The 26,337-nt window shown below is 39.8% G+C and overlaps 1 protein-coding gene across 8 annotated transcripts in view; it reads left to right on the top strand.

Annotated features, from left to right (window-relative positions):
* The window catches only part of FAM13A (family with sequence similarity 13 member A), a 135,810-nt gene that overhangs the window by 16,576 nt on the left and 92,897 nt on the right, over positions 1-26,337 (top strand). For all 8 annotated transcript variants that reach the window (XM_075149561.1, XM_075149560.1, XM_075149558.1 and 5 more), the window contains exon 5: positions 9,872-10,031. In XM_075149561.1, the coding sequence (XP_075005662.1) occupies positions 9,872-10,031 (160 nt within the window). The remainder of the gene's footprint in view (positions 1-9,871; positions 10,032-26,337) is intronic.

Here is a 26,337-nt window from a genome sequence, read left to right as displayed (position 1 = left end):
GAGTTTAGTTCAGTCATCAGTCTTGAAAGATGTGTGGTATCAGTGGAAAGAGACAAGTGGGTTCCTTGTAGCAAATGTTGGATTTGTATTGATCCTTTTAAAATTTCGCTCTGGAATAATACTCAATTGCCTAATGAGACTTAGCTTAGATTAATTGCCTAATGAGACTATCTCCCTAGGCTTCCTCTGTGGCCAGTGGAAAGAAGTAGACTTCTTTAAAGAGAGAAAACAGAAATTAGGTTCCTTGTAATGTACTGAGCCAGTCCCACATACCTAGGCTAGATGCTGCCTGCTCTCTTTTTGAAAGGAGCATATCTTTTTCCATTGATTAGGGAAAGAACATGAAGAGATGAGACATTTAAACCAAAGCTTGTCCTTGTGACTACACTGCTGCCTCATCTTAAGATGTTGCTCACGGATGATGAAGGTGAATGTGTCAGGATTAAAGCATTCACTGTGTTAATACAAAAAGATAAAGCATATTTTGAAAAGAATTGTCTTCCTCTCCAAAAGAAAGAAAACTCAAAAGACAGCAGTGTGTGCAGCAATGCATAAGTATGAGAATTAGTGGAAGCACAATACCGCAAATTTCTGACAAGGAAAAGCAAAACAATTTTTAAAGATTACATTTGTATGGGCAGTTTGGGAATTTCTATCTAAATGTATTAGTGCAGTTAAGAACAAACAAAATAAATTAGAAGAATCTGAGTCCAATGGCTAAATCTCTATGACTCAAACTCCCAAGTGGCTATTGGAATAATTTTTAGTTTACTCATCACTTTGTTCAGGAAAGTTTAAAAATTAGCTCTGCATACTTTTTGGTGTAGAATGCAGAGAGTTGCAGTGTGGAATTGCAATTGGCATTCGTAAGACCAAAGCATACTTAAAAGCTGCAGAGTTGTTGCCTCAACTGATCTCTGCTCCTAAGATGACATCGAAAAGACGTAACAATTTTTGTAATGTACAGGCCCTGTGTGTAAGAGGGGCGGAATCACATCATTCCATTGCAGAAGACTGAGAAAGGCAGAATTCACTGGAGATGAAAACACAAGGACTCTTGTGGCCAGCCCTGCAGTTGTGACACACATTGAAATAAATGCTCATGTGGCAAAAGAGGCAATGAAAGCAAGGCTTGTCACTTAACAAATTGCTAATGTGTTTTTTTAGAAGACCCAAATGTGTCAGAATTATGGATGTAGGTTTTTATTTAAACTAAGTTTCACCATCTGGTAATTCAGCTATGTGTTTCATCAGATCTTGATCTTTTCAAGGTAGTTCAGGATTGTGGTCCAGACACAACTGTGAGCAACAGTTCAAATACCCTTTTCTCACATGTTAATGGATGCAGTCTTAAATTGCTGGAACTGTGACCATCTGTATCAACAAAGATTTGATAGGAGGAAGAAAAAACTTGCAGCACTGAATTTTAGGCATTGGGCTTAGCCAGTTGGTTGGCCAAGCAGCCAGAGAGAGATCCTCAGAATGCAATTCAGAACTCCAGAGTAAGGCTGCCTGAAGCCTGCTTGGCAAGGGCTGTCTTACTACTGGCTACAGGCAGCCCCTAGAGAGACTAGCTGTAGAAATTAAATATCAGCAGGTCGTTGAAGTGAACGCTCCTCTTGCTTTGCATTGTTTGTTCAGAGCAGTATATGGGACGTTTCTCTGGGACAAGGAAAGAAGGCTTAGCATCCAACTTGTCAGCAATTACCCTGCTGAAGCAGGAAGATCTGAGATTTTTCTGTCAGAAATTCACACTCGTGTCTAAAATCAGCGTCGGAGTCTGTGTAGTTAATGCACAGTGTTAGAGAAGATAAAACCCATCTGCCGATAGTGAAGGATTGCTTTCTACAAGGTATTTTTAGTGACATTTTAGCTATTTAAACATATTATCTCCTACTCCGTAACTGAAGCTGTTTAACAATTGAATAAATCTCACTGTTGGCCACTTTCCAGACATTTAGACTTCATTTTAATTCTCTTAATCTCATTCTATTTTTCTACATCGTGTTCTCAGTAATTTATCTCATCTCCTAAACTTTCAACCCTTATTACTTTTATCTTATCCACTACTTCCCCTGCTTCCTTACTTGCTGTTTGACAAACTACACTGGTGCTTTTCTAATGAAAGGTTATCTTGTGCTTTCTGTATTTCTAATGAATAGAAAAGGGGAGAAAATGGCTATTTGCATTCCTTGTAATGAAGCGTGATGTAAGATATAGGAAAATATAAAGGGCAAGGTCAAACAGCTCAAAAAAGGAAAATATGATGGTTTGAGATTTAGTGCACTGTTTTCTTCCAACGTAGGTTGTTCAGATTTATTGTGATCGAAGCCAAAGGTCAAGTATACAGAGAAATACAGCCCTTGAGGAACAACGAGCATGAAGGTATAGGAACATAAATAGTTTTCTGTCACTGGGCTAATCTGTGTGGAGTATTAACACTTGCAGTGTAGTTATTCTTGGAGGAAGTTATTGTCCATTGACCTGAATTTCAGCTCTAGTAGAGCCGTAGCCTTAGTTATGGCCTGCTGCGTGTCTCCGCTCGGCTCTCACAGCTTGTGCTGAAGAGGAAGGAGAGGACCAGCTGGGTTTTCTCTCCTCCTCTCTGCTTTCTTGGAGCTGGGTATCAGAGGGGCTGCTGCACTCATTCTGTCCTTTGGTTGGGATGGTAAGAGACATGAGGTCTACCAGTTACAGAGTAAGCAGAGGATCCATTTGCACCCTTTTTTGCAGCTCTCTCTCAAAGAATGATCTCTGTGTGTGGCCTCCATCATTCAAGTCCTCACTAACTTGACTGTGTTTCATTCCAGCGGAGATTAAGCATGTTGTGGGGGATTGCTCCATCTCCCCAAAAGTGGCTGGCAAATGCAGGTATCCAGTTAAAATGCTAGAGTTAGATGCAGTTATTTCTGTATGATGACTACGTAACAGAGGTTACCTGAAGAGTTGTACAAGAAAGCATTAGGTAGGGAGAAAATGTGGATCGTCTGTAGGGTAGCTGTAGGTATTTCAGAGATTCAAAAAGATTTCTAATGTGGTGCTGAATTTGTAAGAATTAATCTGATCTAAAGTTCTGCGTGAATGTCTTACCTCGGTCTCTAGCAGCCTTGGAGCCTACACAGATTGTGTATATGAAGCTGAAGTGAAAGCAGAGGAGCTGAACTAGAACTCCTCAGTGAGTAATATTGGCCTTTGAAACACTGTGTGAATGGACTTTGTTTTCAGGCAGTGCAGTCCCAATCCTACATCAGTCTCAAAAACAAATGTGAGTCCAGGATCGGGGTCAAAGTGAGTTCTGAAAATTGTTGTTCTAACATTCATTATTGCAAATTGGAGCATGCAACATAATCTTTCTTACAGGGTTTGTATAGATTTTAAATACTGCCTTTGCCGGCAGGGTAAAGGAGTTCTTTTTCGTAAGAATTCAGTATGCTACGCCCTATGATGCAAGTTTAAAGCATCAAGCTTAATATAGGAAGGCCATAAATGTTCTCATCAGTAATTATATTAAATACTCATGAGTGCTTGCCTCCTCTTTGGGAAGTGCATAAGGGGCTACATTGCCGAGCCTTTCTGTGATATATTTTCATGTTTTCTTCTCCTGTTTCTTTTCTGTTGTGTGCTCAGCTTTGTCATCTGGAGTCCATTGAATGGCCTATATGTAAAATAAACTGAAGATTGCTAAAGATGCATTGCTCTCTTCGTAAGTGGAGTGTTCTGGCCAAATTCCATTTCAAGTCTTCCGTTCTCCTAGTGAACACCCACCCCTTAAAGTTCCTGTTGAGAAAGTTTCTCTTTTATGATCTGTCCAGTGTCAGGTATTATGATATTTCCTATTTCATCTCTTGAATGAAATAGTGATTATTTCAATAGGAAATGCTCTGTGTTTTCGTTATGGTTTTTTGTTTTGGTTTGGTTTGGTTTTTTGATTGAAAAACTCCATGAAAATAAGTTACCGCTCTGGGTTGAAAATGTTCTTTCTTCTGATCTTGATTGAGGATTGGAAATAAAGCATACACCCAGAATTTAAGTGGAGGAGCAGTTTCACAGAAAAAACTACAATCATAGAATCGTAGAATATCCTAAGTTGGATGGGGCCCACAAGGATCATGGAGTTCAACTCCTGTCTGCACACAGGGCAACCTAAAAGTTAAACCATGTATCTAAGTATGTTGTCCGAATGCTTCCTGAACACTGACAGGCTTGGGGCCATGACCACCCCTTGGGGACCTTCTTCCAGTGCTTGGCCACCCTCTTAGTGAAGATCTTTTTCCGAATACGTGCAAAACAAAAAGGTGTTTGAGCTCAACACTACAGCTCAAATACAATCACAAGGAGCATTTTCGAAAAGCCTCTGTTTAGAAATGTTTGGAGATGAGTGTTGTACTTTGTGAGCGGGTGTGAGGCTATGGACTGCCCTTTGTCTCCCTTTGTGTAGGTCACTTTCAAAGATGCCGGCTATCACTGCAATTTCCTGATGAAACATAGAGCTTTTGCTGGAGCAAAATATTTTGCATATAGATTAAGCCAGTCACTAAAGGCAGCATCACTCTGCTTTGCGTTACCTGCATTACCTGTATTTTGCATTATGCATCTACTGCAAGTAACGTAGACAGATGGAATTACCGAGTTAGGCTCCTAAATCTGATGTTACAGAAAATAATCTGGAACAGATTTTAAAAGGTGGGCAGTTAATGCCTCATGGGATTCTCCAGTGCCTCAGAAGCTAAGACACTTCTGTAAAATCTCAGTAGTGACATGTGTCTTTGCGTTTGGTCCAAACTGGTGAGGTGTAAGTCTGTAAATGATGCAGAGCATGTAAATGACACGCACACTGAGATGAACACCTGCCTCAAGTTAGTGTTGCTGTATCTTTAGCCTGTTAGCCTCTGATCTTGCAGCAGAGTCTGCAGACACAATTATGTGCCTGTTTTCAGCTGCACCAGTTTGTGGTCCAGTGTATTAAGACTTTCATCAGCTAAAGTGCAGGGCCGAATTGTGGCCATGAGGTCACATCTGTTATAGACACAGTAATGACTGTCTAGAGCAACAGAGCAGACTGCCTGAAGTTGTAACTTCTTGAGATTACTGCAGCTCTGCTCTCAAAACCTTCAGTTTTGCTTGTTAAGGGGCTCACGGGCATCTGAGGTACTAATGAAAATGTTTTGCGAGGGCTGGAGAAACAAAAAACCCATGTAGTGTTCCCTGTCCTCTGAGTCCTTTCATTTCTTGCAGAATGCCCTAGGAGAATTGTAAGGTGACTTTGTGGTGCTCTTCTACAAAAGGTACTGTACAAACAGCAGAAGTAGCAGTCAGAGAAGACAGAGCATATAGCCCTTAGTGGTTTGTAAATTAGGATTATGGTGCTGTCATTCCATGCAAGCTACTTCTGCAAAGCCACTTAAGGAAATGGTAATGTGCATTCATCATCTCAGACAGGGCGGGGTCGAACACCGCCTGGAATTCATAATGAGACGTACTGTTTCACATGGAAATTGCTGGTTCTCAGTTGTGACAGGGAGCTGTCAGCAGTTGTTGCCTGGGGAAATCAGTTCAGTGATCTCAGTCCAGCTCATTACAGGCAGATGACTACGTCCCAAGTCCTCCTGGCCCTCGTTTCCACTTGAAGCAAGTTTCTCAGGTGTGGTGGATGGTGACAGAGCCCTGTAGTGATGCCTGTCTCGTGCCGGATGCAGTCGTGTGTGAATGTGTTACCGTACCACTCGCAGTAGAGTCTGGAGATTCACTCTCTCAGAAGCCCACTCTGCATTTAGCCTGTTACAGCTTGTTTACAGGGACCCTGAGGTAAATTCGTTTAACTAATGCATGAAATATAAGTAATTCATTCACAGTGAGTTGATCTGACTTCAGGTCACTTCAGTTCTGAGTAAGAGTTGTGACACAGGGCTTTGATGTGGTTTAACCCAGTTGAGATTAGCTTTCTTGAGCATCCCCATGGAAGCAGACACACTCTTGGCTTAGTGGTCTGGAAGAGCCAAAAAACAAGTGAGCGCTGGACTGCATGGACATGAATGGCATGGAGCTGCAGTGGGCGGGCCAGGCGCGCTGGTAGGACATTGTGCAGAAGTGTGAAATACTGCTGGGTGTCATATTTTGAAATGAAGGGCTAACAGCTTGATCCTATTCCCAAGGAATGTTTTAACTTTGAGAACTACTTTTTTTCTGCTTTATAGTGGCTTCACCAATAATTTCAATCTTTAATATCTTGTAAAACTTGTGGTACTAATGCACCTTTGCCCTCGGCCTTGCTTGACTGCGTCAGATACTGTTAATGCTAGTGCCTCATCTAGACAAAGCACATTTTTTCCAAATACTTAATGTGGAGCTGCTGTGCTTTGCGCACAGATCACTGAGCATTCCTCTGGGAAGGGCAGGGTGTCCGAGGAATCTAAGAGGGAGACACTAGAGAATTTGCTTCTGTCACTGCCTATGCTATATATCTGTGACTTTGCAAGCTACTGCGAGAACTCAGTGGGAGTTTTCCAGCTTAAATCTCTAAGATAGAACTGAACTCATCAACATTTTTTCGTCTAGAAATGACCACAGAAATTACAGGCTTATGCCTTCCTTCTAGAAAATGTGTTTCTGGTAGTGAAACTGATGTTCTGCTGCTGTTTCAGGTGCTGCTACTGAAGTAGTTCGTACATACGTGGCTGTAAGGGGATCAAGTCCCGCCATTGAGATTTTGTAACTGGAGTAAGATGTGCATCTAACTCTAAAAGCAACACAGTTTTAGTGCCTAATTAACATGCAAATTAGACCTAAAGGAACCATGACTATGAACACATTTTTACTGTAATGTTTTAACAAGGTCTTCACAAAAGAATATGGAAAAATTTCCAAGGAGTAGGGTGTGGATCATGAAAGTGGTAGTGTGAGAGAATACCTTCTCATAGGACTGGGTTTTTCTAGTGAGTTGAAGTGAAATTTGTAGATACTATGACTTTTCAGACTAAGAAAAGCCGAAGTAAGATACTCTTTTTTTACGCACATTTTCAGAAAAGTCTAGTCAGACTGTGGATCATGCCATGTGGCAACAGATGGGTTTTAACTTGTATAAATATGCAGGGTGATGTGCGCTCATAATCTAAACTACTTATATATGCTGAGGTGAAGATTTATTGCAAGGAAAAGGTTACCATGGATAGCTCAAAGAGTATAATAGTCTTTGCTGTGGTGGAGGCCTAATAACAGCAATTAAAGAAAAAAAAAAAGAGAAACTTGGTAAAATATGCCTGTTTAAGAGGCAGAGAGATGGCAATGGATAAAGTATGTTACACTGCCATTAAAATAAAACAATTCATGCTGCTCTGCTTGGTTACATTCAGAGAGAGGTGATAAAAAAGACTAAAACCATAAGCTTTAGCCTTGTGTTCTGCATATGCATCTCACCATACATGTAGAATTGTTCAGAATAAGATGTTGGACTTTTCACAGATTTGATTTAATAAACTTTAACTGACAAAAAAAGGTGGGGAAGGGAGAGCAAGAAAGCCATGGAATTGTGCAGAAATTAAATACTGTTGTGTGCTTTGTGGAAACTTTATAGGCTGGGCTGTTTTTCAACCAGGAAGAGTTTTTTGGTGTTACCTGTTGCCAGTAGGGAGGTAGTGGCTGTAGTTCCCAGCAGATGTGGTTTAAGTCAAGGTTCTGCTCTAAAACTCATTGAAGCTATCTGGAGTCTTTATTTTGACTTGAACTTGCTCTAGTACGTTTTCAGTCCATTTCCTAGGAATGAGTTCATAGGGGAGCCAGGCTTATTTCAGTGGTACCCTGTTTTGGAGAAACACATCAGGAAGATAACAGTCAGGATTTGCCTGAATTATCAGGCACCGTGCCAACTCATTTAGCCAACATCATTTAGCATGGGAAGAGGGCTTTCCTTGAATGGAATGGAGAAATGAAAATGCATGGGTCTATTGCATGTGTACGGTTTCTTTTATTCAGGCCAGTTGCTATCTTTTAGTGAATATGTGACATTCTTTAAAGTGAATTGGCCCAAGTATGCATGCACATCGGTCAATAAAATTTGTCCCATTTTTTCTTTATTTAGTCTGAGGCCAGGTTCCACACGAATTAAATCAATGGATTTATTTAAGGCAGCTGAGACTGACCCATTTTACAGTTGGCAATGTTTTGCAGTGTAAAATAATCCAGTTCCTTTAAACTTCAGGTCCTGCGACTCCAACATGTATTGAATGTTGAAATGAGAGCAGTAAAGATTCTCCTCTGGAGTTTACAAAGATACATTCTGCTGCAGTTGACAACCTCTCCCTGTTGACATGTAGATGTACTGCAGAGAGTAAAATATTGAGAAGGATCAATGGGATGCAACCCCTACAACAAGGCACTTTTTGATGGCAAATTTCTGGGGCCATCTGCTTTCAGAGCCTTCTTGTTGAAATGCACATCTGGCCCCAATAAACTATAGTTACAGTTTTACAGTGCATAGTTATTTGTAAATTTTAATTTGCTGGTTATAGTAAACAATGGTTTACTTTCAAGTTACATCCCTGTACAATAGCTCAGATGGCATTTGTTTAATTTTTGGAGGGTTGGGTTGTTTTTTTCTCTCATACAATCACTACTTGTCCTTAGCCAAAAAATACTTGAAACTTTTTTCATTTCAGGTTTCTGCTCCCCTGCTTCTTCCCTTTAAATCTTTCCTGTGTTTTCTGTACCTCCTGATCTGCAGTCTCTGCCACTTTCTAAGGTCTTTAGAAAATTCACATCCATGCAGCCTCTTTGTGGATTATTGAGAGGAGAGTGCATCTGCTGGAAGTGCTGTACAATGGCAAACACTGGATGAAGTATTTTAAACACTGAAGAAGATTCTTCAGAGATCTTACTTTTGCATTACAACGGAATTTAAGTCAGTTTTGGGCACCAAAGTCCAATAAAACAGAAAGCCTACATTCCGGCAGATGATCATTAGATGCTTTAGTTAATTGTGTGCTCTGTTGTGAGTAATACGTGGTTTTTACCACATGACAGGGTTGTGTGAAACACATAAGGAAGGCAAAGAAGCATAGACTGGAATACAATGCTTCTTCCAAATTGGTATCTTGCCTTTTCTTTTGTGTGTGCCTTTAAGGTTTGTGGCAAGCAATTCCTGGCTGCACAGGGGCCTGTTTCAAGAGAGCAAGAAGTTGCTTCTTCTGCAGCCAAGTAGTTGGTTATTCTCCCAGAAAGTGGAGGTTAGAAACCTCTTTTTATATGAGTCTTTTAGGCTGTTCTAAAGAAGGCAGCCTCCATCTCCATGTTTTAAAAAGCCCCGTGAGTTATGAGCCTACTTTCAAAAGAGATGGCAGCTCAAAAATTAGATTAAGAAATCTGGTGTAGAGCATGGGATCACCTGAAGCTGCGAAGATCTTGCTTAACTCTTACTTCCAGTGTTCTGCTCAGCATGTGGGTTTTCTTAATTTTTTGACTGATCCTTCTTGTATAACTTTGAAGTCATCATAAACCAGTTTTTGGAGGAATCTGACTCTTCCCATTAACGGTTCAGAGCATTTAAATGCCTCGAGCTGTCTGTGTTGCTGTCATGAATCCAACTTTTAGCAAAGTTGGTGGTATCTCATTTGGTGGTTGTCTCAATTACATGTCTACCTAGATTCTGTGGAGTAGATAGTTTGACCAGCAGATACGGTATTTAATATCAGTAAGAAAAACTGCAAACAAACCATGATAGTTGTTACCACCATAGACACAATCCTCCTTTCCAAGACAATGTTTCCTGTGCCTGCTAGCCAGCCTGTATCCACAACTGAAATGTTACAGAGACTCTGTGCAGAAACTTTTGTATATTGAGTACCTATAATGCTCTGCTTTGTGTTCTGTCCAATTTTAGCGTGCCCTCTGGATTTGAAGGTATAAAAGAACAGGAGATCTGCAACAAGATAATGACAAAAATGCTGGAAAATTACAATACCTTGTTTGAATTAGAAGGTTTGAAAAAGGATGAAGAAAAGCCTGTATGTGAAGAGCTAGCAAGAATTATTTTGGTAAAAGTGAGTATCTCTAATATTTCATTTTCTTATAGCAAATCAATAGTGCAGGCTTATTGCAGGCTTCAATTCAGAAATCTTTTAGGTAAGTGGGGGGCAGCCACTGCTGTAATAATGTTCTGTGTTATTGATTGGTATACAGTTTACAAACCGATTCTGCTAATAGGCTAATTTTCATTACTAGTCTAGAAATTGATTCTATTAAACATCTTTATTCTTTGTTAGCTACACACTGTTATTTATATAGGAAATATATCTGCTAAAAATTAAATGTTTTTAAATGAGGAGGCAGAATAATTCAAGGAAGTATTCAAGTTTTCTGACATGGTGATCATTTATGGTGTACATCAGTGATGATGAACTTTCATACTTTAGGACAGTATCAGGTCTTTAGCCTTTGCCGCTATGAAGTCTGCTTGTCTCGAACAGGTACCTGAATTTAAAAATCACATGTTCTGACTCAGAACAGCCATTTCTGAGTGCACTTGAAGACAAGCATTAAATAGTAGTTACTACTTGAAGAAAGTACATTGAAGCTGTTAAATAAAAGTGATATAACTAAAGTATAATATCTTTGGGGGGAGAGGGCATATGTGTAACATCAGAGGATTCTAAAGTTCATAAAAACTTGACAAAAATAAGTAGGGCAGCCGAAAGTGCCTTGTTCTGGCTTGTGCCATCTCTGCTGAAGTCTGTGCAGGAAATGGTCGTGAAGACAGTTTGCAATTGCCTTACTCCTTTTGTGTGTTAGCTGTGCAGATAATTACTCCCTTCCAAGGTGTGAGCCCTTGAGTTTGAGAGGGTTGAACTACATGCCTTCCCTTGGTAGGGTTTTGCAAGCACCCACTAATGAAATCACCTTAGCCTTCACGGGCTGGAATGGAAATGTCAGAAAATAAGTTATAAAAATACAGTGTCTTTGACCTTGGCAGAACAAGAAGTTTGATGTGAGCCGAAGTTCTGCCAGTCAAGTGAAATCAGCTGAAAATATCTCTTCCTTTGCAGTGTATCGCAGGAGGGTCTGTTGAATCTGAACTGCAGGGCAATCTGTATGAGTCAGACCCAGCTGCCTTGAGAAGAGTTGGTTGTTTTCTTATGTGGTGAATTAGTGAGGAAGTCTTTAGCTGTTTAGTCTTTTAGCTGTTACTAACATTCACCTAAAATGCTTCTGTGGAAGGAGATAGAATGACTGATGACTTGCAGTGTCCTCCCTAATATATATTACTGACATCACAGTAGCTTCTCAGTAATGGAAATGATCTGCCTGGGAGTGATGTTTAGCAGGTGATGGTCGCTTCGGTAACAAACACAGGTTAAGAACAATGTAATTGTAAAAAGATGTGGTACTTTAAAGAGCCCAGAAGAAAGACTTCAGATATGTCTCCATCTCCTTCAAGCCTCAGCCAGTTGCAAAAGCCAAGATAGTCTTTCACTTCTAAGGACTTACTAGTAATTGGGAATGCACAAAGGTGGAGACCTGGGAGATTTCCCACAGCAGTTCAGAGGTCTGAGCTATCAAAGTACACGGTGACAACCAGAATTACTCCAACAAAATAGCCTGAAAGATATCGTTACTCAAGTGAGATGAAAAATGTTGCCCATTGCTTTGCCTCAGGAGACAGATGACTGCCTGAGAGGAATGAGCCTTGACTAAACACAAGGGCTTACATTGTGTTTGTGTCTTTGGATCTTGTTGATAGCTTCCAAATTCTGCAGTGAGCTGCAAAAATTTGTCCCTTGTCCATCTAATTTGGGTGGGAAGTTTTCTAGCTTAACAAATACTCAAACGCAAGAAATACAAGCAGCTAACTTCATGTAGCAAAGCTGCATAAGAAGTGGTTGTTGAGATTTGTCAGGTCGCTCTTTGAAAGGATGCTTTATACTATTCCCAAAGGTTACTTTTCTTGTATCCTAGCAGATATCCCCTATCCTAGCCAATTTATATAATAAATTAGAGGTGGTGCACTCAAAGAGAAAACCAAATGGTAATAAATGACATTCAGTAGAGAAAAGTGATTGCCAGTTTGCTAATGCATGAACTGTTACATACAGTAGGAGATAACCCATCCACGTCATAAAAGAACAAGTGCATCAGAGAATTATTTGGCGTGACCTGCATCACTGTGTCCAGAAAATAGCAAGCCATTTGTAAGCAAAGTTACTGCTTCTTGAAAAGTCATTGATGAATTCATATCTACAGGTAGCTGGAGAGAGATTTGCCAAGTAATCCTGTTGGAAGGAGTTAAAAATGTAGGATGCTCAGGACAGTGCTCTCATAAACTGCAGCCCTGTTGATTTTAAAGTGTGTTGCACTCCAGCACGAACCGTGGTGAAATGGGAGAGCAGACAGCAAGGAAAGGGAAGAAAATGAGGACTTGCCCTTTACCAAACTCAGCTGCATTTATCTAAATGGCTTTTTTTGCTTTTACATTGTTAGCAGCAGGAGGGTGAAGAGAAGAGATTTAGATGACCTTGCTCGCTTCCTTCTGGGATGTTTCTGTCATCCCCTCCCCCAAATGACTCGCTTTATTGCCAGTGTTTCACCCTGAGTCACTACGCTGCTACCTTTGCCATGATTGCCTTCAGTCTCTCTCCTGTTTCTCTTTTACATGTTAACATTTTTCTCCCAAATGCCCACAGCCCTGTCCCACTATTCTTCCTGTACTCAAATCTGATAGCTTTTCATTCCCAGTCCAGAGAAAAGGCTGGCAGTCTGTAGTGAAGTGCAAAAGCTGCAGCACTCTTCATACATGGCCTTCCATCACCTCCAGTCACTGTGCACACACGCTGTAGCCCATCCACAGTCCATATTTCTTTGCCATCCTTTCTTTTACGTTCTTGAATGTGGAGATAACTTTTCCTCTAGGTTAATACAGTGCTTGTGGTAATGTGACCTTCCTTATGTGTTCTCCCAGGTGTCTAGTGTGGGGCTAGGGTTTATTGAGACACTTTCCCTGGACAAGCATTAATGCCTCCTTTTGGTTGGAATGCTGCTGTTAGTCTTACCCAAAGGTAAGGTTCCCAAAATGAGGATGGAGGTACTTATAGGAAGAAATTATTTTTACATTGTGTTAAGAGATTAACCTCGTGATGGTCAAAGCCAGTGGTGCTGATCCAGGTGTTTCTTGGTTAAGAGTTTGGAAAGAGCACCTATAAGCATGAAACTTTTTATACAGGGAGAAGGACTAACTTGAATCAAAATTTGAAACCCAGTGACAGTGGTTTAAAAAAATAAGGAAAGACATCAAAAAGTACAATATCGAACAATGCAGTTTTCTCAGTGGTCTAGTATTGCCTTTCCAGCTTACTGCATTACAAAATTAGCCCTACTTTTTCTTATCTCTTTTTCATGGCTTCAGGCTTTTACTTTGGTGCTGAAATCTCAACTGGAAAAACAGGAACCTATTTTTAGTTAGTGTCTAAAGTGCCTAAAGGTATTGTGAGAATATTATTTCTCCCTGCAGTCTTTGGTCATTCTTGAGATGGCTTAGGTGCCTGTTGCTTCACATTATCCACTCATAATCATCTTTTTTGAAGTCATCATCAACCCTAAATCATTAATTTTGAGCAAATACCCAGAAACAGGGGAGTAGTAGCTCATGCCATCCCATCCCAATATGGGAACATACCTCCTCTCGTTTACTTGGTGACGTTTACCATCTTCCCGAACTTGCATGACTCCTGACACTTCATGGTCTGGATATCTTAAGATTTTCCCACACTTTGGCCATAAAATCAGTGGATTTCTAAAAGCAGGAAGTACTGCTCTTTTAAAATGAAAACAAGAATATGTGGATCATTCAGATAAAGTCATGAAAGCATCAAGCTTCTTTGAGCGGTGTATTGGAAAGGAAAAACAGCTCGAGTGGAGCAAGTTGCATCTTGTCTACCATGTTGGTCATAGCTAGGGGAAATCCACAATGCTACAGACTTTCAGAAGGAGTAGCAGCATTTCAATCAGGTATAGATTGCAGCAGCAGCTCAAAGAAAACCTGTTTTAAGGAAAGCAAAAGTTAATAAATTTTGGAGATGGGAAAAAGAGACGTGATTCAGTAGTGCTGTTGGTAACTGAACTGCCATTCTTGCTGTGTATGTGCACTGAGGAGGCACAGGAATACCTTCACCCCAGTTATATTTCTTCTTTCAAAGATTGCTCAGTCATTGGGAAAGACAAGTTGTGCCAGGTAAAAGGATTTCTTAGCTTACTTTCTCAGTGGATCATAATTTGGAAAGTAAGGGAGCCGGAAATCTTTGCAAGCTGCATTCCAGTCCCTGATTTGTTCCTAGGACTGTAAAACCTCCTCTTGCTCATTGCTCAGGTATATAGTAGGATTATACTTAGAAATGGTGGGGAGTTTTTCTTTGGAAACCTGTGCAATTTTCACAAAATAGAAAATTTATCTTAGAACAGTTTCTATTTCAATGGGAAATTGAAATGTCAGGTTCCTGATGCCTTGCCTGGAAGGACTTTCTTCAGAAAAAAAAAAAAAAAAATATTCTTCCTATAAAAGAACTATGTGGTTTGATATTTTTTTTTTTTTTTTTTGATTCCCAATTAAGTTGAGGTTTGTTGGGGTTTACAGGTTTTCTTTGCAGCCAGCTATTGTTACAATCCTTAAGACTTTTATCCAAGCTTCAGTTTAATTTCCTAACCCAGTGAAGGTCTGGAAGAGTCTCAGTCTGTTGATCAATAGAATCCGCTAGTTAGAGAGAAATGGGTGGAGAAATTAGTTGAGTCTTCTGATTAGCTATCTGATCTGTGTTGTATTTTTCAGATTTTCAGGATCATAAATAGCTATTTTTTATTGGGCAGTGTTACGTGGAACAATTAAGTCTCTGACAGTATATCTGCACTGCTGTGCATTTATAAAATTACAAGTGTCAGGGTATTACAATAAAATGTTGTTTATGTTTTGCTTTGGAACAGAATTCCTAGTGTGTTTAGGTATAGTCCTGCTAGATTTTTGTGGCACTAAACTGAGCAATAACTCATGCAATTAAAGATTAGTCAGTCTTGAGTTGCAGTATTGCCAATTTTATCATCTTCTTGAATAAATAGGTTTATGAAACCTACAGTAACAACAAAAATAATAATTTTGAACGAGGACCTTTCATTTCCAAAGGTCTTAGAGGGCTGTGCAAACTGCAGCTGCATATAGTCCTATGTTGTATAGCTAGCCAGTGTTGTATTGTTACAACTGTAAAAAAAAATGGGACCTTTAAGTAACAGTGATAAGGCTTCTCTGATGATCAAAGATAGGCAGTGAAGAGGATTTTTATTTAGTTCAAGTAGCCAGGGATACCTGGGCAGGCAAACTATTACCAAACTCATTCTTGGGAGATTTCTGGCATTACCCCTTCCACTGGTTTCTGGTGAAACATGTCATCGTTAGTAGTATGTTTTTTATGGTTTTTAACTGAGTATTGTCTTCAAATAAAACATACAACCTATTAACCTAGTCATTCAGGGTTACAAGATTTTTTTTTTTTTTCCTTTTTTTCACCTTTTCCCTCTAATGCCTTCTTGACAGAGCGCTTTCAGTTTTAAGAACCAGTCAGCTCAGAGCACTTAAATGTTTGCACTGGAACACAAGCACTGGCATGATGAGGATGTAATGCTGTTCCTCGCTTGATTACATATTTGGGACAGGAATGCAAAAGGCTTTTCCCTTTCTTCCCCCACTAGGTGGTAGAATACATAGCCCTGTTCACTTGATGCAGAAGAGAAAGCAAGTCCATTTATAAAATTAAAATTATAAAATTAAATTAAAATTGGAAGTTACAAAGTCAAGTAAAATTATAAAGGTGCAATTTCAAGATTGTGAATATAATGTAGGTGCATTCTGATGACTTCTGAACAGGGAGATTTCACTCCCTGAAGAGCTACAGAAACTGGTCTCTTGCAGGGTTTTGCAAAAACTAATAGTTTCAAAACAACCCATTTATTTCAGATGCAATTAATTTCTTGCATTTTTATCCTGTTTGTTTCCAGTCTTCTAACAAAAGCTGCCACTTCAGTTGGGAGGATTAGTTGGCAAAATAGTACTTTAAATGGCTGCAAAAGTGCATGCAACTGTGTTCTGCAAGCCTGCTGTTAGATTTCTAAGGAGGCAAGCAATCCACCACGTGTAGCTGCATCTGCTGGCGCTTGGTGTGTGCAAAGTGTGTGGTGCCCAACCCAACCAGGCAAGCCCTTAAGTGCATTTTTTATGTCAAGAAGAGTGCTCCAGCTGACTTTGGCGGCACTATTTTAAAGTGGAGTGCTTGCTGCTCCTTCTGATTGAACACTCAGACCAGATCATTCAGCCCTTGGTAGGATTTGAGCTCTTCATCCCTGGGGAGAAGTAGGAAAGGTAAGATGGTCAAAAAGTTGTCCGTCTTGGCTTGACTTTGCTCCCTTTGCAGTCAGTTGTAAAGCTCCATCTCCACTGAAAGCCACGAAGTTTCGGATTATTTCCCCAGATGTGTAAAGCAAGATCTTCACTAATAAGTGTTTCTTTCCCTTCCTCGGCTGTTTTCACTTAAATACCTTAGCATGAGGATCTAATCCCTTGACAAAATCCAAGAGAAACTGCTGAAAACTCACCAAATCCACGGCTGAGGGGGCTCCCCCTAAATAAGTCACCCTTCCCTGCCACCTCAGTGCTCTGGCCCCATGGTTATACATTCAGCAGACACGAGAGCAATCCCTCATTTACGTCAGGAAAAAAGGCATCCGCTTCTAATCCATGTTGCGCTGCCCTGGCTAAGCCTGCAGGGTCTAGATAGTTTCCTTTATTCTTCTTTCATGTCTGGGACCATTTTAGCATCGTGTTAATGGTCGACTTTCAGTACTGGATTAATTCTTTCCCATCAGGAGGCAGCAGGAACTGATCTCCTTTGAAAATCCTTTCTGAAGGTCTCAGCAAACATTTCCATTTCATTCAGTACCCCCTTATTTGGGCAAGTCACACCAGTTTTCTCCTGCCTGGGCCAGGGAGGCCCCAAGGGTAGGAGTGGGTTCACGTGGGAGATGAGAAGATGGGTGGGAAGTGCATGAGGAGAAGGAGCACCTGTGGAAGTCTGTCTCTGGTTTTCTGTTTAGTATTTCTTCAGCGAGTATTCACTTCGCAGTTGTCCACCAGTGAGCAGATGGGCATGTTTATAGTAAGGGTATATAGTGATTCAGCCAGAGTGACATTTTATGATGCAAGCTGACAGGAAATGAGCAATATGAGATTTGTAGGGGAAAGTTTATAGGCCTCCAAACCCTTCACCTATAGCAGATTCAGTCTGGAGTGAGGTGGACGGTTATGTTTAGGCTGTGATTCAGAAAGGCAAGTAAAAAATCAGATGATCCCCAACAATTCCTTGTGTAATTTTGAAATAGTTTTCCAGTGCTTCTAGCTCTGCTGTTTTTGACAACTCTGTATATGCAGCATTAAAACAGAATGTTTCTGCTCTTGAAGTTCGTTAAAGCATTCATGAGATTATAAATCTGTCACTTGTGGTGTTACTAAATGCAATCCTGAATATTTACACAAATATGTTAATGCTAAACTCTATAAAGTAGTAAATTATTATGCTGCTATTTCTTTAGCTAGAATTTCACCAACAATATTTTCATTTTAACACATTAAGATTTAGCATGTTTAAAGGGAACAGGGGCATATAACAAACGTCTCTCTATCCTGCTGTCCATATTTCTAGTATACTATAAATTTTTTTAACCCAGCTGGCAAATTTTGCAGTTGAGATACTTAGGAAATTTGCTTCTACTCTCTCGCAATTTTTTTTTTAAAACAAATACCCAGTGATATTATCATTGCCCCAAGATAATACCACATAGCCAAAACGTTGAGAAAATAAGATCCATATGTGTATGTGTGTCTTGGTCTGTATTTGCACATGTTTTACTTGAAATGTTTTTCATTCATTGTCTGTTGTTGTTTTGTCGTGGGGTGGTTTTTGTGGGGGAGAGGAGTGACATCGTGATTTAGCACTTGGGAGCAGTCCCTCAGTCAGTACAACATCATCTTTCCAAAGGGAAGCATCAAAGTCAGCATCAAGAAACAAGGTACAGTAAAATAAGCGTGTGAGCCCCTGCTCTAGCCAGCTGTTTCTGAGCATCCTTGCTGTACCATGGAGAAAAAAGGAGGTTAGGAGGAGGATGAGTATTTTTCTACTAAGACAAATCTCTCAGTTCCTTCTGTTCAGATTCCCCAATGTTTACTCTGTTTCTCATTAATTAGTCATTCAGTTAATCAGGTTACAAAAAATGATCAGCATTATTCCCACTGTATAAATCAGCAGTGAGTGCTGTCTTTATAACAAGGACATATTGCAGGCAGTCAGAACTGATCCAAAGTGATGAGGTTTAAGGCGTTTTGCAGCCTGTGGGGATTTAATTCTTGCTGACCTCTGCCATTAGCTTCACTGTAGTACTTCCAAGGTGGGAGCTTCAGAAGGGCTCAGCGCTGAATTAATTCTTTTTCTCATTATAAAAGAGTAGTGAAATGCTCATTGACTTCAGTGTAAGTCCTATGCATTTTTGAAAAGCCCTTCTTTGAGTACTATGAAGATCAGTTTGTCCAGAAGAAGCTGGTGCCCCAGCTTTGCAGGATTTCTGGTGCCTCAAAACTTACTTGTAATAAACAGGGCTCAGGGCAGACTAAGAGCAACAGGAGTATGTGATGCAAGGGACACAAGGGGCCAGACGCTCTGTATGTGTCTGAATATGTATGCTATTGAAGATCTGATCTATCAAGCAAATCCCAGCAGCATTTGACCTTAATTGCCAGCAGTGAACATCTCAGTTTCACTATTAAGAAAGGGTCTGTTCTCTGTATGTTGGAAATCTTACACTGGTAACTGGAACAATATAGAGACACTTAGGACTCCCTAATTTACTGTAACATCAGATACTCTTTTTAAAAGTAACATTGCTGAATTTCATGTGTGAAAAAGCTTTTTCCTTGTGAGTATTTTGATTTAGATCAGAAATGCAATTTAACTTTTCCAAGACTGAGTTTAAGCAATTGTAACATGAGGTGCAGGTCTGGAGAGCCTGGGTTTCTCCCATAGCTAAGTGAGATTGTACTTTTAGATCGTACTTTTTCTATTTATGACTAACATTACATTAAATAGATAAATCAGACTCCAGTTTTCAAAACTGCAAGGGAGAATAAAATGTTCCCCTGGAACTGATCTTAGCTCTGTGGTTATTCAACACACATACACACACGTATTAGGTACACCCAGCAAGAGAGCAATGTTGTTGTGTCATTTTGTAAATGTTTGTTTTGGTTTTTTTTTTTAATCTTAAATTCTGCTGCTGGCTCCTTATTTGTACCTCAGCCATGAGAAGCTGAGTTGTGGTCATTAACCTATTGTACGACACCTTAACCTTGCCAGCTAATATATGATGGGCACTTACAAATTGTGGGGATGGCCATGGAAGATGAATGTTTTCACTCAGTGAAGTCTTTGTAACCTTTTACAAGTTCTGGAATTATATTTGATCGCAGCATTACTAGTTTAACTTTTTGCAGCATTCAGTAACCGGTCCTCTTGGATGGCTGGAGACACATTTTTCTTTTCCTCCTAGAAAATACCATGATATTCCACAGATGTAGTTGCCAGCATTGAGGTATATCACGGGATTATTACTATGTTTGTCATTTCCTTTTCTATATTGCAGTCCTCTCTAAAAATAATGGATTTCCGCATCTCTCTCTTGCTTTCGTATCACAATTCATGACCTTTGTACGTGTTTTGTGGCAATAATTGCAGTAGGTTAAGGTTGTACTGAAGCGAAACAAAGTAACCTTTAGCTGTTTATTAAGAGATATGGTCTCAGGTAAAAGGTCATATGTAAAAATAGTCTTGGGAGAACAAAAGGAAATGAAAGAGGAACTGAATAGGGTATTAGATTCATATTGCAAAGCAGTGATGCGTTTTTTGCAAACTGTGAGATTTTGCTTTTTATTACTTCTGTCTGGAACAGCTCTGCTGCATTCTGCTTATTAAAGTATAGTGTAAATGACAGCAAGGTAGAACAGCAGATAGACACTGAGTCGGCTTTACTGTTCTTCCTATATGCCAATAGCAACCAAGGCAAAAATCCCATATATAAATACTGTTTTAATCTTTGTTACATGGTTTGTTTAGATAAGAGAATGTTTAACAGCTTTGCTAACGTTGTTCCCCCTTCTAACAAGGATGTTTTCATCACTTTCTGGGTACAAGATGGAAAGGATACCTAATACATCGTGAAGAGAATTTTTTTTTTTTAATTACTGTTCATGTTAAATCATTGTCTGTAGTTTTCCTGAAGGTATCTGTGCCACTGAATGACAACTGTGTGAACTGATATCTGAATAAAAATTAGTTGTTTCATCCGGTTAACATTCATGAAAATACCTGTGACCACATGAATTAGAAAATGCCTTTGAAAATCCCCATGCCATCCGCTATACAATTTTAGTCTTAAAAACATAGATTATTTGATACTTTGCATGTCTTACGGAGCCTTAATCAGCCATGAGCTATTTTGCATGATCACAGAGAGAAAGAGATTCCATATTTTCTTCTTCTTGTGCGTAGAGGGAAGAGCAGCTCTGTAATTACTGTGGCTCTTTTGCTTCTGTGTTGGCACCCTTGACAGCACTGCTGCATGTCACGTCTGCACTGCTGTGCTCCAGGGAACCTGGTGCAGGGGACAGCATTCACCGCTCCAACATCAAGGGAGAGCCAGGAACTCTGAAATTCACTGTTTCTTCTGCACTGCTCCATGGACAACACTGTTGTGCGCTTTTTTGTAGCCTAGGGAAAAATCGCAGGTGTGACCCTGCTGACACTACCTGAAGCAAAGGCTGCATTGCACTGTTAGGTGGGGTGCTGCTGAGGGAAACGGAATATTCCCTCCTCTGTGGTGTACAGCTGCTGAGCCAGTAGAGAGTCAGCTGTTGCAGGCTAGCCCAGTGCAATCAGCTAATGCATCATTTCTGCAATCATTTGCAGCATTGAATTCACTGAATAATCCTCTTAATGGTTGCTCATCCTACATAAGAGTGGCTCAGACTTGGGATCCATCTAGCCTAGTGTCCTGCTTCCCACAATGGCCGTAAGCGGATGTCCAGGGAGGAGTAAGAATAGGGCAACAAGGTGTTTCTTTCAATTACTCTGCCAATTTGTGACTATTCTCAGAGGCTTTCCTGGTGTTCATGTGGTTCGTGTATTTAGTGATGTCCAAAGTAATTGTCTTGTGTACCCCTTGCACATGTGTAAGCTTTTTGCTTCCAACATGTCATCTGGCAAAGAGTGCCACAAATTCCTTCCTCTGATGTGGAGAACTGACTCCTTTTGTTTATTATAAATATGGCTTTTACTAGTGTCATTTGAAGGTCACCTGTTTTTTCTCTTTCCTTTTTTTCTTGTTTGTTGTTTTTTTTTTTAACTGAAGGAGATAGTGAACAGTTCGTCTTCTCTCCACCACCCGTGACTTTGTGTATCTCTGTCAGATCCTCCCTACAAGCTACCATGATTTTTTTTTTCCTAATGAAAAATTGGTACTGACATTTGCAGCCTTAATCACTGCACTGTCAACAACTGTTTGTTCTGTCAAAGCCCCTGCATAGAGTCAGTGAGCAAACAATCATATGTAATAGCTCTTCTGGTTTGGGGCACAAGGCCAAATACTTTGATGCAGTAGACTGGATGACGTTTTGGTGAAGTTCAGAGCTGCACCTTCTTTATATCAGCAGGGAATCTGACTCCTTGTTTCTGTAAGAAAACTAATCTGAGCCTTAGTTAAGAAAAAGCTTCACACTGATAAAGTTCGAGTTTGTTTTAATTAAGGTCGTCTTCTAGGTATTAACAGCTAACAAAATAGATCTGATGCTTTCTAGCAGCATTTAAAACTTGAACTGAAAATCCCACAGGCCAGTTTCCTCTGATTATGCAGTTTGTGAGGCCAAAAAGAGATTAATTACTGAACCAAGTAGGAAAGAGAGGGTGAGCACAGCAGTAATGATGAGATTGTTACAAAGATGTCTTGGAATACCAAATTATCAACAAATAAGTTTATCTCTATCATTAAAATAGAGCACAGTGTATAACCATTGTTTTTACTAACTCTTTTTTTTTTCCTAATTACTTCCTGGGGCAATTGTAATCAGATGCATTTAAACTCTTGTGTTACAGCGTGGTAGTGTGCTGCAAATACAAACCACTGTAAATTCACTGTGCGGTTCAATATCTCTGAGACTACAGTTGACTGAGGCTGAAACGTAACAATTTTTATGCCCATTCAACAATTTGTTGAAAAGGATAAAAGCAAGGGTAGTGTTCTGTTCAGTTTGAACTTTGCACCCCAGCCAGATAACAGTGCAAGATGCAAGCATGCTGTATGAATCCCTCTTACTTAGTAATGGCAATAGATAAAGGAACCAGTACAGTTCATTCTGTTTGAAGAAAAGGTATAATGAATAACTAAAGCTGAACTACTGTAGTAAGTATTTTCTCATTCCATTGAAATGTACCAAAAATTTGCCAAGGTTCTCATCTAAAGGCAATAGTGTTAACTGTTCAGGATGTGGGAGATGAGGTCTTTTTGTGCTAAGGTCTTTCGTAGTCTTTTCTGCTGATGTTAGTCATCTCTCTAAAATTAATTCAAGTACGTAATTGAAAATAAATATGTAATTGAACACTCTAACCCTTCCACCAATAATCCCGGTCGGACTGTCTGTCCAAAGAGGTAAACATAAAGAGAAATAAGTGCAGGAAGAGTAACTGAGTAAGAGGCATTGCTAAATATCTTATACCCTGCCCGTGATTTAGTCTCTCCTTTAAGGATGCCCTTGACCTATTGTGTTTCTTCATTCATGTGGGAGGAAGCTAGGAGCTGGAGTACTCAACCACCTGTCTTTATTAGCGTCAGCACTTCTTGACGTAAAAGGATTATTCTCTTGAAGAATAAATAGGTCAAAGAGTATTCTAGGGGTGTTCTAATCTTTCCTAATCATTGAGGTCTCCATAGTTAATTGGTTTAAAGCTTTTATTGAGGTGGAGTCTCATGCACTGTAAAATCTGCATTTTGTATGACTTGCAAAGAATCTGCCAGAGAGAGAAAAATTTCTTTACCAACGCAATAGCCTTCCTAAGGAAGAGGACCTGTTCTTTGGGTCAGTGTAATTCATCTGATCTAGGTGTAAGAATGCTGGGCTGGGATTTGAATGAAGTGAGTTCTTTTCTGTTTTGGGAGATATGGACAAGTCAGCTGTGGTCTGTAGTGGTTTTTGATAATTATTAGCTTTTGTAGCAGAGTCTTACCTAAGAATCTTATTTGAGGGTCAGGAAGCACTGCTATGTTAACCCAGAGCTAAAAGATGGTCTCAGGCATGCCTGAGACTTGTTGAGCTGTTTGAGCAATATGAAGTTTTTAGGAGTTTTGGTACAACAGTAATACATCTTATGGAAAATAACAGTCCATGATTTAGAATGGGCCATGGAAGTTGTTATTATAGCGTAGGTTATAGGTTAGGAAGATCTGAAAGTCTCTAAATTTGCTACATTCGCAGATGTAGGAGATGACTAGAAGCTTTGCTTTATGCTGACATAATTCTGACTGGACCATTTGCCAATAAACATTGCCTATCAAAGTTAGGAAATTAAATTAATAGTCTCTGGCTTTTCCCATGATCTTCTCAATTCTTGCTTAGAAATCGTCAAAGAAACTTAGTCCAAAACCTGGGTTTTGACAGTGTCCTGTTCAGATGCTGACTGTTTACTTTGGCCGAAGTACTCTTGATAGTAGAAAATTTCCCTTAGTAACAGTAGTGGGGCTTGATGGTGGGACTTGATGCCATAATGAGCAGGTACTCAGGGTTGGGCAGGTTTTGGAGAGACTCTGCTGCACGATTCAGAGTTGATAGGTGGGAGGTGGCAGTTTTTCCAGGTGGGATTGTCTTTTTGGGAAGTGCGGGATGGAAAGGTGGTCGCTGGCAGCTATTGACAGTAAGCAGGACTTTGGTAACTTTTCAGATGTAAACAGGTTACACAGATCATTGAGCACACACAGTTGAGCAAAACTTGAGCTTGTTTTGTATCCAGTATGCTGTACCGGAGAATTTTTTCTTCATATGAGAATGGAAAGTATGCAATTGCTAATAAGCCTTATTCCTCACAGCATTCTCTGGAGGTCCATAATGGTTTAGAAGAGTGATGCTCAGGTAGAACTTCTGCATGGGATGCATGCTAGTCATTTTATGGCTCCAAGCTGACTTATCCCAGCTGTATATAGCCATGTCATTGTTTTTTGTTGTGATTTAACCCCAGCTGGCAACTAAGCACCACACAGCTGCTCGGTCACTCCCCCCGCCTCCCCTGCAGTGGGATTGGGGAGAGAATTGGAAGAGTAAAAGTGAGAACACTTATGGGTTGAGATAAGAACAGTTTAATAATTGAAATAAAATAATAATATAATAATAATAATAAATTGTAATTAAAGAAAAAAAAAAAAAGAGAGAGAGATAAAACTCGGGAAAAACAAGTGATACAACCCCTCACTACCGGCCAACTGATGCCCAGCCAGTCCCCCCGCAGCGATCCTGCCCCCTGGCTAACTCCCCCCAGCTTATGTACTGAGCATGACATCATATGGTATGGAATATCCCTTTGGCCATTTTGGGTGAGCTGTCCTGGCTATATTCCCTCCCAGCTTCTTGTGCACCTCCTTGCTGACAGAGTATGGGAAGCTGAAAAGTCCTTGACTTAGTGTAAACACTGCTTAGCAACAATTAAAACATCATTGTGTTATCACATTATTCTCATGCTAAATCCAAAACACAGCACTATACAAGCTACTAGGAAGAAAATTAACTCTATCCCAGCTGAAACCAGGACAGTTTTAAAGGAAATCAGGCTTTAAAGCACAACAGATTTCATCCCATAGTTTCACAAATTTCACAAGCATCACCAAAAATGAATAAATAGAAATATCAAGGAATTCTCAAGCTTCAGTGATTCAGAGATGCACAGAAATGCATATAGATAATTACATAATAAAATTAATTTTTTATGCAAGTACAAAAGTTGGTGTACTTGCACAATTTTTTTTATCAGAAACACAGACAGACATCTGCTCTTTAAGTCTTTGCAAATGTGACTTGACTAAATTTTGACATTTTTAGTACACCATGTGGAATGCAGGTGCCTGACTTTAAATGCTCACATTTGAAAATTACAACTTACATTTATTGTTTGAATCCTAATACCAGAGAGTGTTCTGAGACCGCCAAGGTCAGATTTCTGAAGATGTACTTCTGAAGAAGTTATTTAATCTTTGTTAGGAATCAGTGTAATTACAGTCAAAATATATTCCAAAATATGCTTAGTTACTGAAGCATGACATATTATCGGAAACGAGCGCATGTTCTTTCTACCTTCTAGATTTTAAAGGGTATCATCAAACAGACTGTCAGTCCTTCAGGAGCTAATATGTAAGAATAAAACATTGACAACAGTGGATTCTCAGCTTGAACTGTGTTTTGCTTTGTTTGTTCTAAGTTTTCCAAGTAGCCTAGGAACCTAGGCAGCCTGAAAATGTGACTGTTAGGCCTGCCTGGTACCTTCTAGTAGCTTTTGTCCTTCAGCTTGCCTCTTTTATTTTAACGGTGGCAAGTTCTTCCCCTTGTCTTAATTAACGTAAAGATATGCTGTAAAGATAAAGTAAGAGAAAACAGCTAGTTTGTAGGAGGAGTGGTATAATCTTGTGCTAATGATTGCCTTGTAAAAACCAGCATGGATTGGAGGACAATAGGGAGGGGACAGGAGGTTTGCAAGTGTTGGAATAAACTGTAAATACAACCTTCTTTTAGAGAACCACAAAAATATACTTGTGTGCACTCTGCCCAGTGCAAATAAGATCTCTTGCCACAGGCTGTATTGAGCAGACTTGTGGAGGTTAATGTTTAATAGGTTCTTAGCTAGAGCTGCTTACTGTGTTCTCAGTATATGGATCTCCTGTTCCCTTGGAAGGATTATTTTGTGTAAACTAAATGCATTTTTATACTGAAACACATCAATCTACATGTGCTGTTACAGAATCCATGACGGAGCAGTTAATAGTGTGCTATCAAAGGGTTTTCTCCTTTTAGTTCGCATGCTTTTGTTCTCATTTTTCATCTCCATTCAACATAATGAAAGCAATTATTGTACTGCGTGATTCCTGCAATCACTGCTCATCTTAATAGTATTCAGTCAGCAGCAAGCCTGGTCTTATGCTAACTGCAGGAATGTTAATTTTAACTTTTGCTAGCAAGTGACAGAA

Source organism: Calonectris borealis, chromosome 4 (genome assembly GCF_964195595.1).
Source record: "Calonectris borealis chromosome 4, bCalBor7.hap1.2, whole genome shotgun sequence".
Classification (NCBI taxonomy): Eukaryota; Metazoa; Chordata; class Aves; order Procellariiformes; family Procellariidae; genus Calonectris; species Calonectris borealis.
The sequence above is the reverse complement of the archived record's forward strand: the minus strand, read 5'-3'. Positions and strand labels throughout refer to the sequence as shown.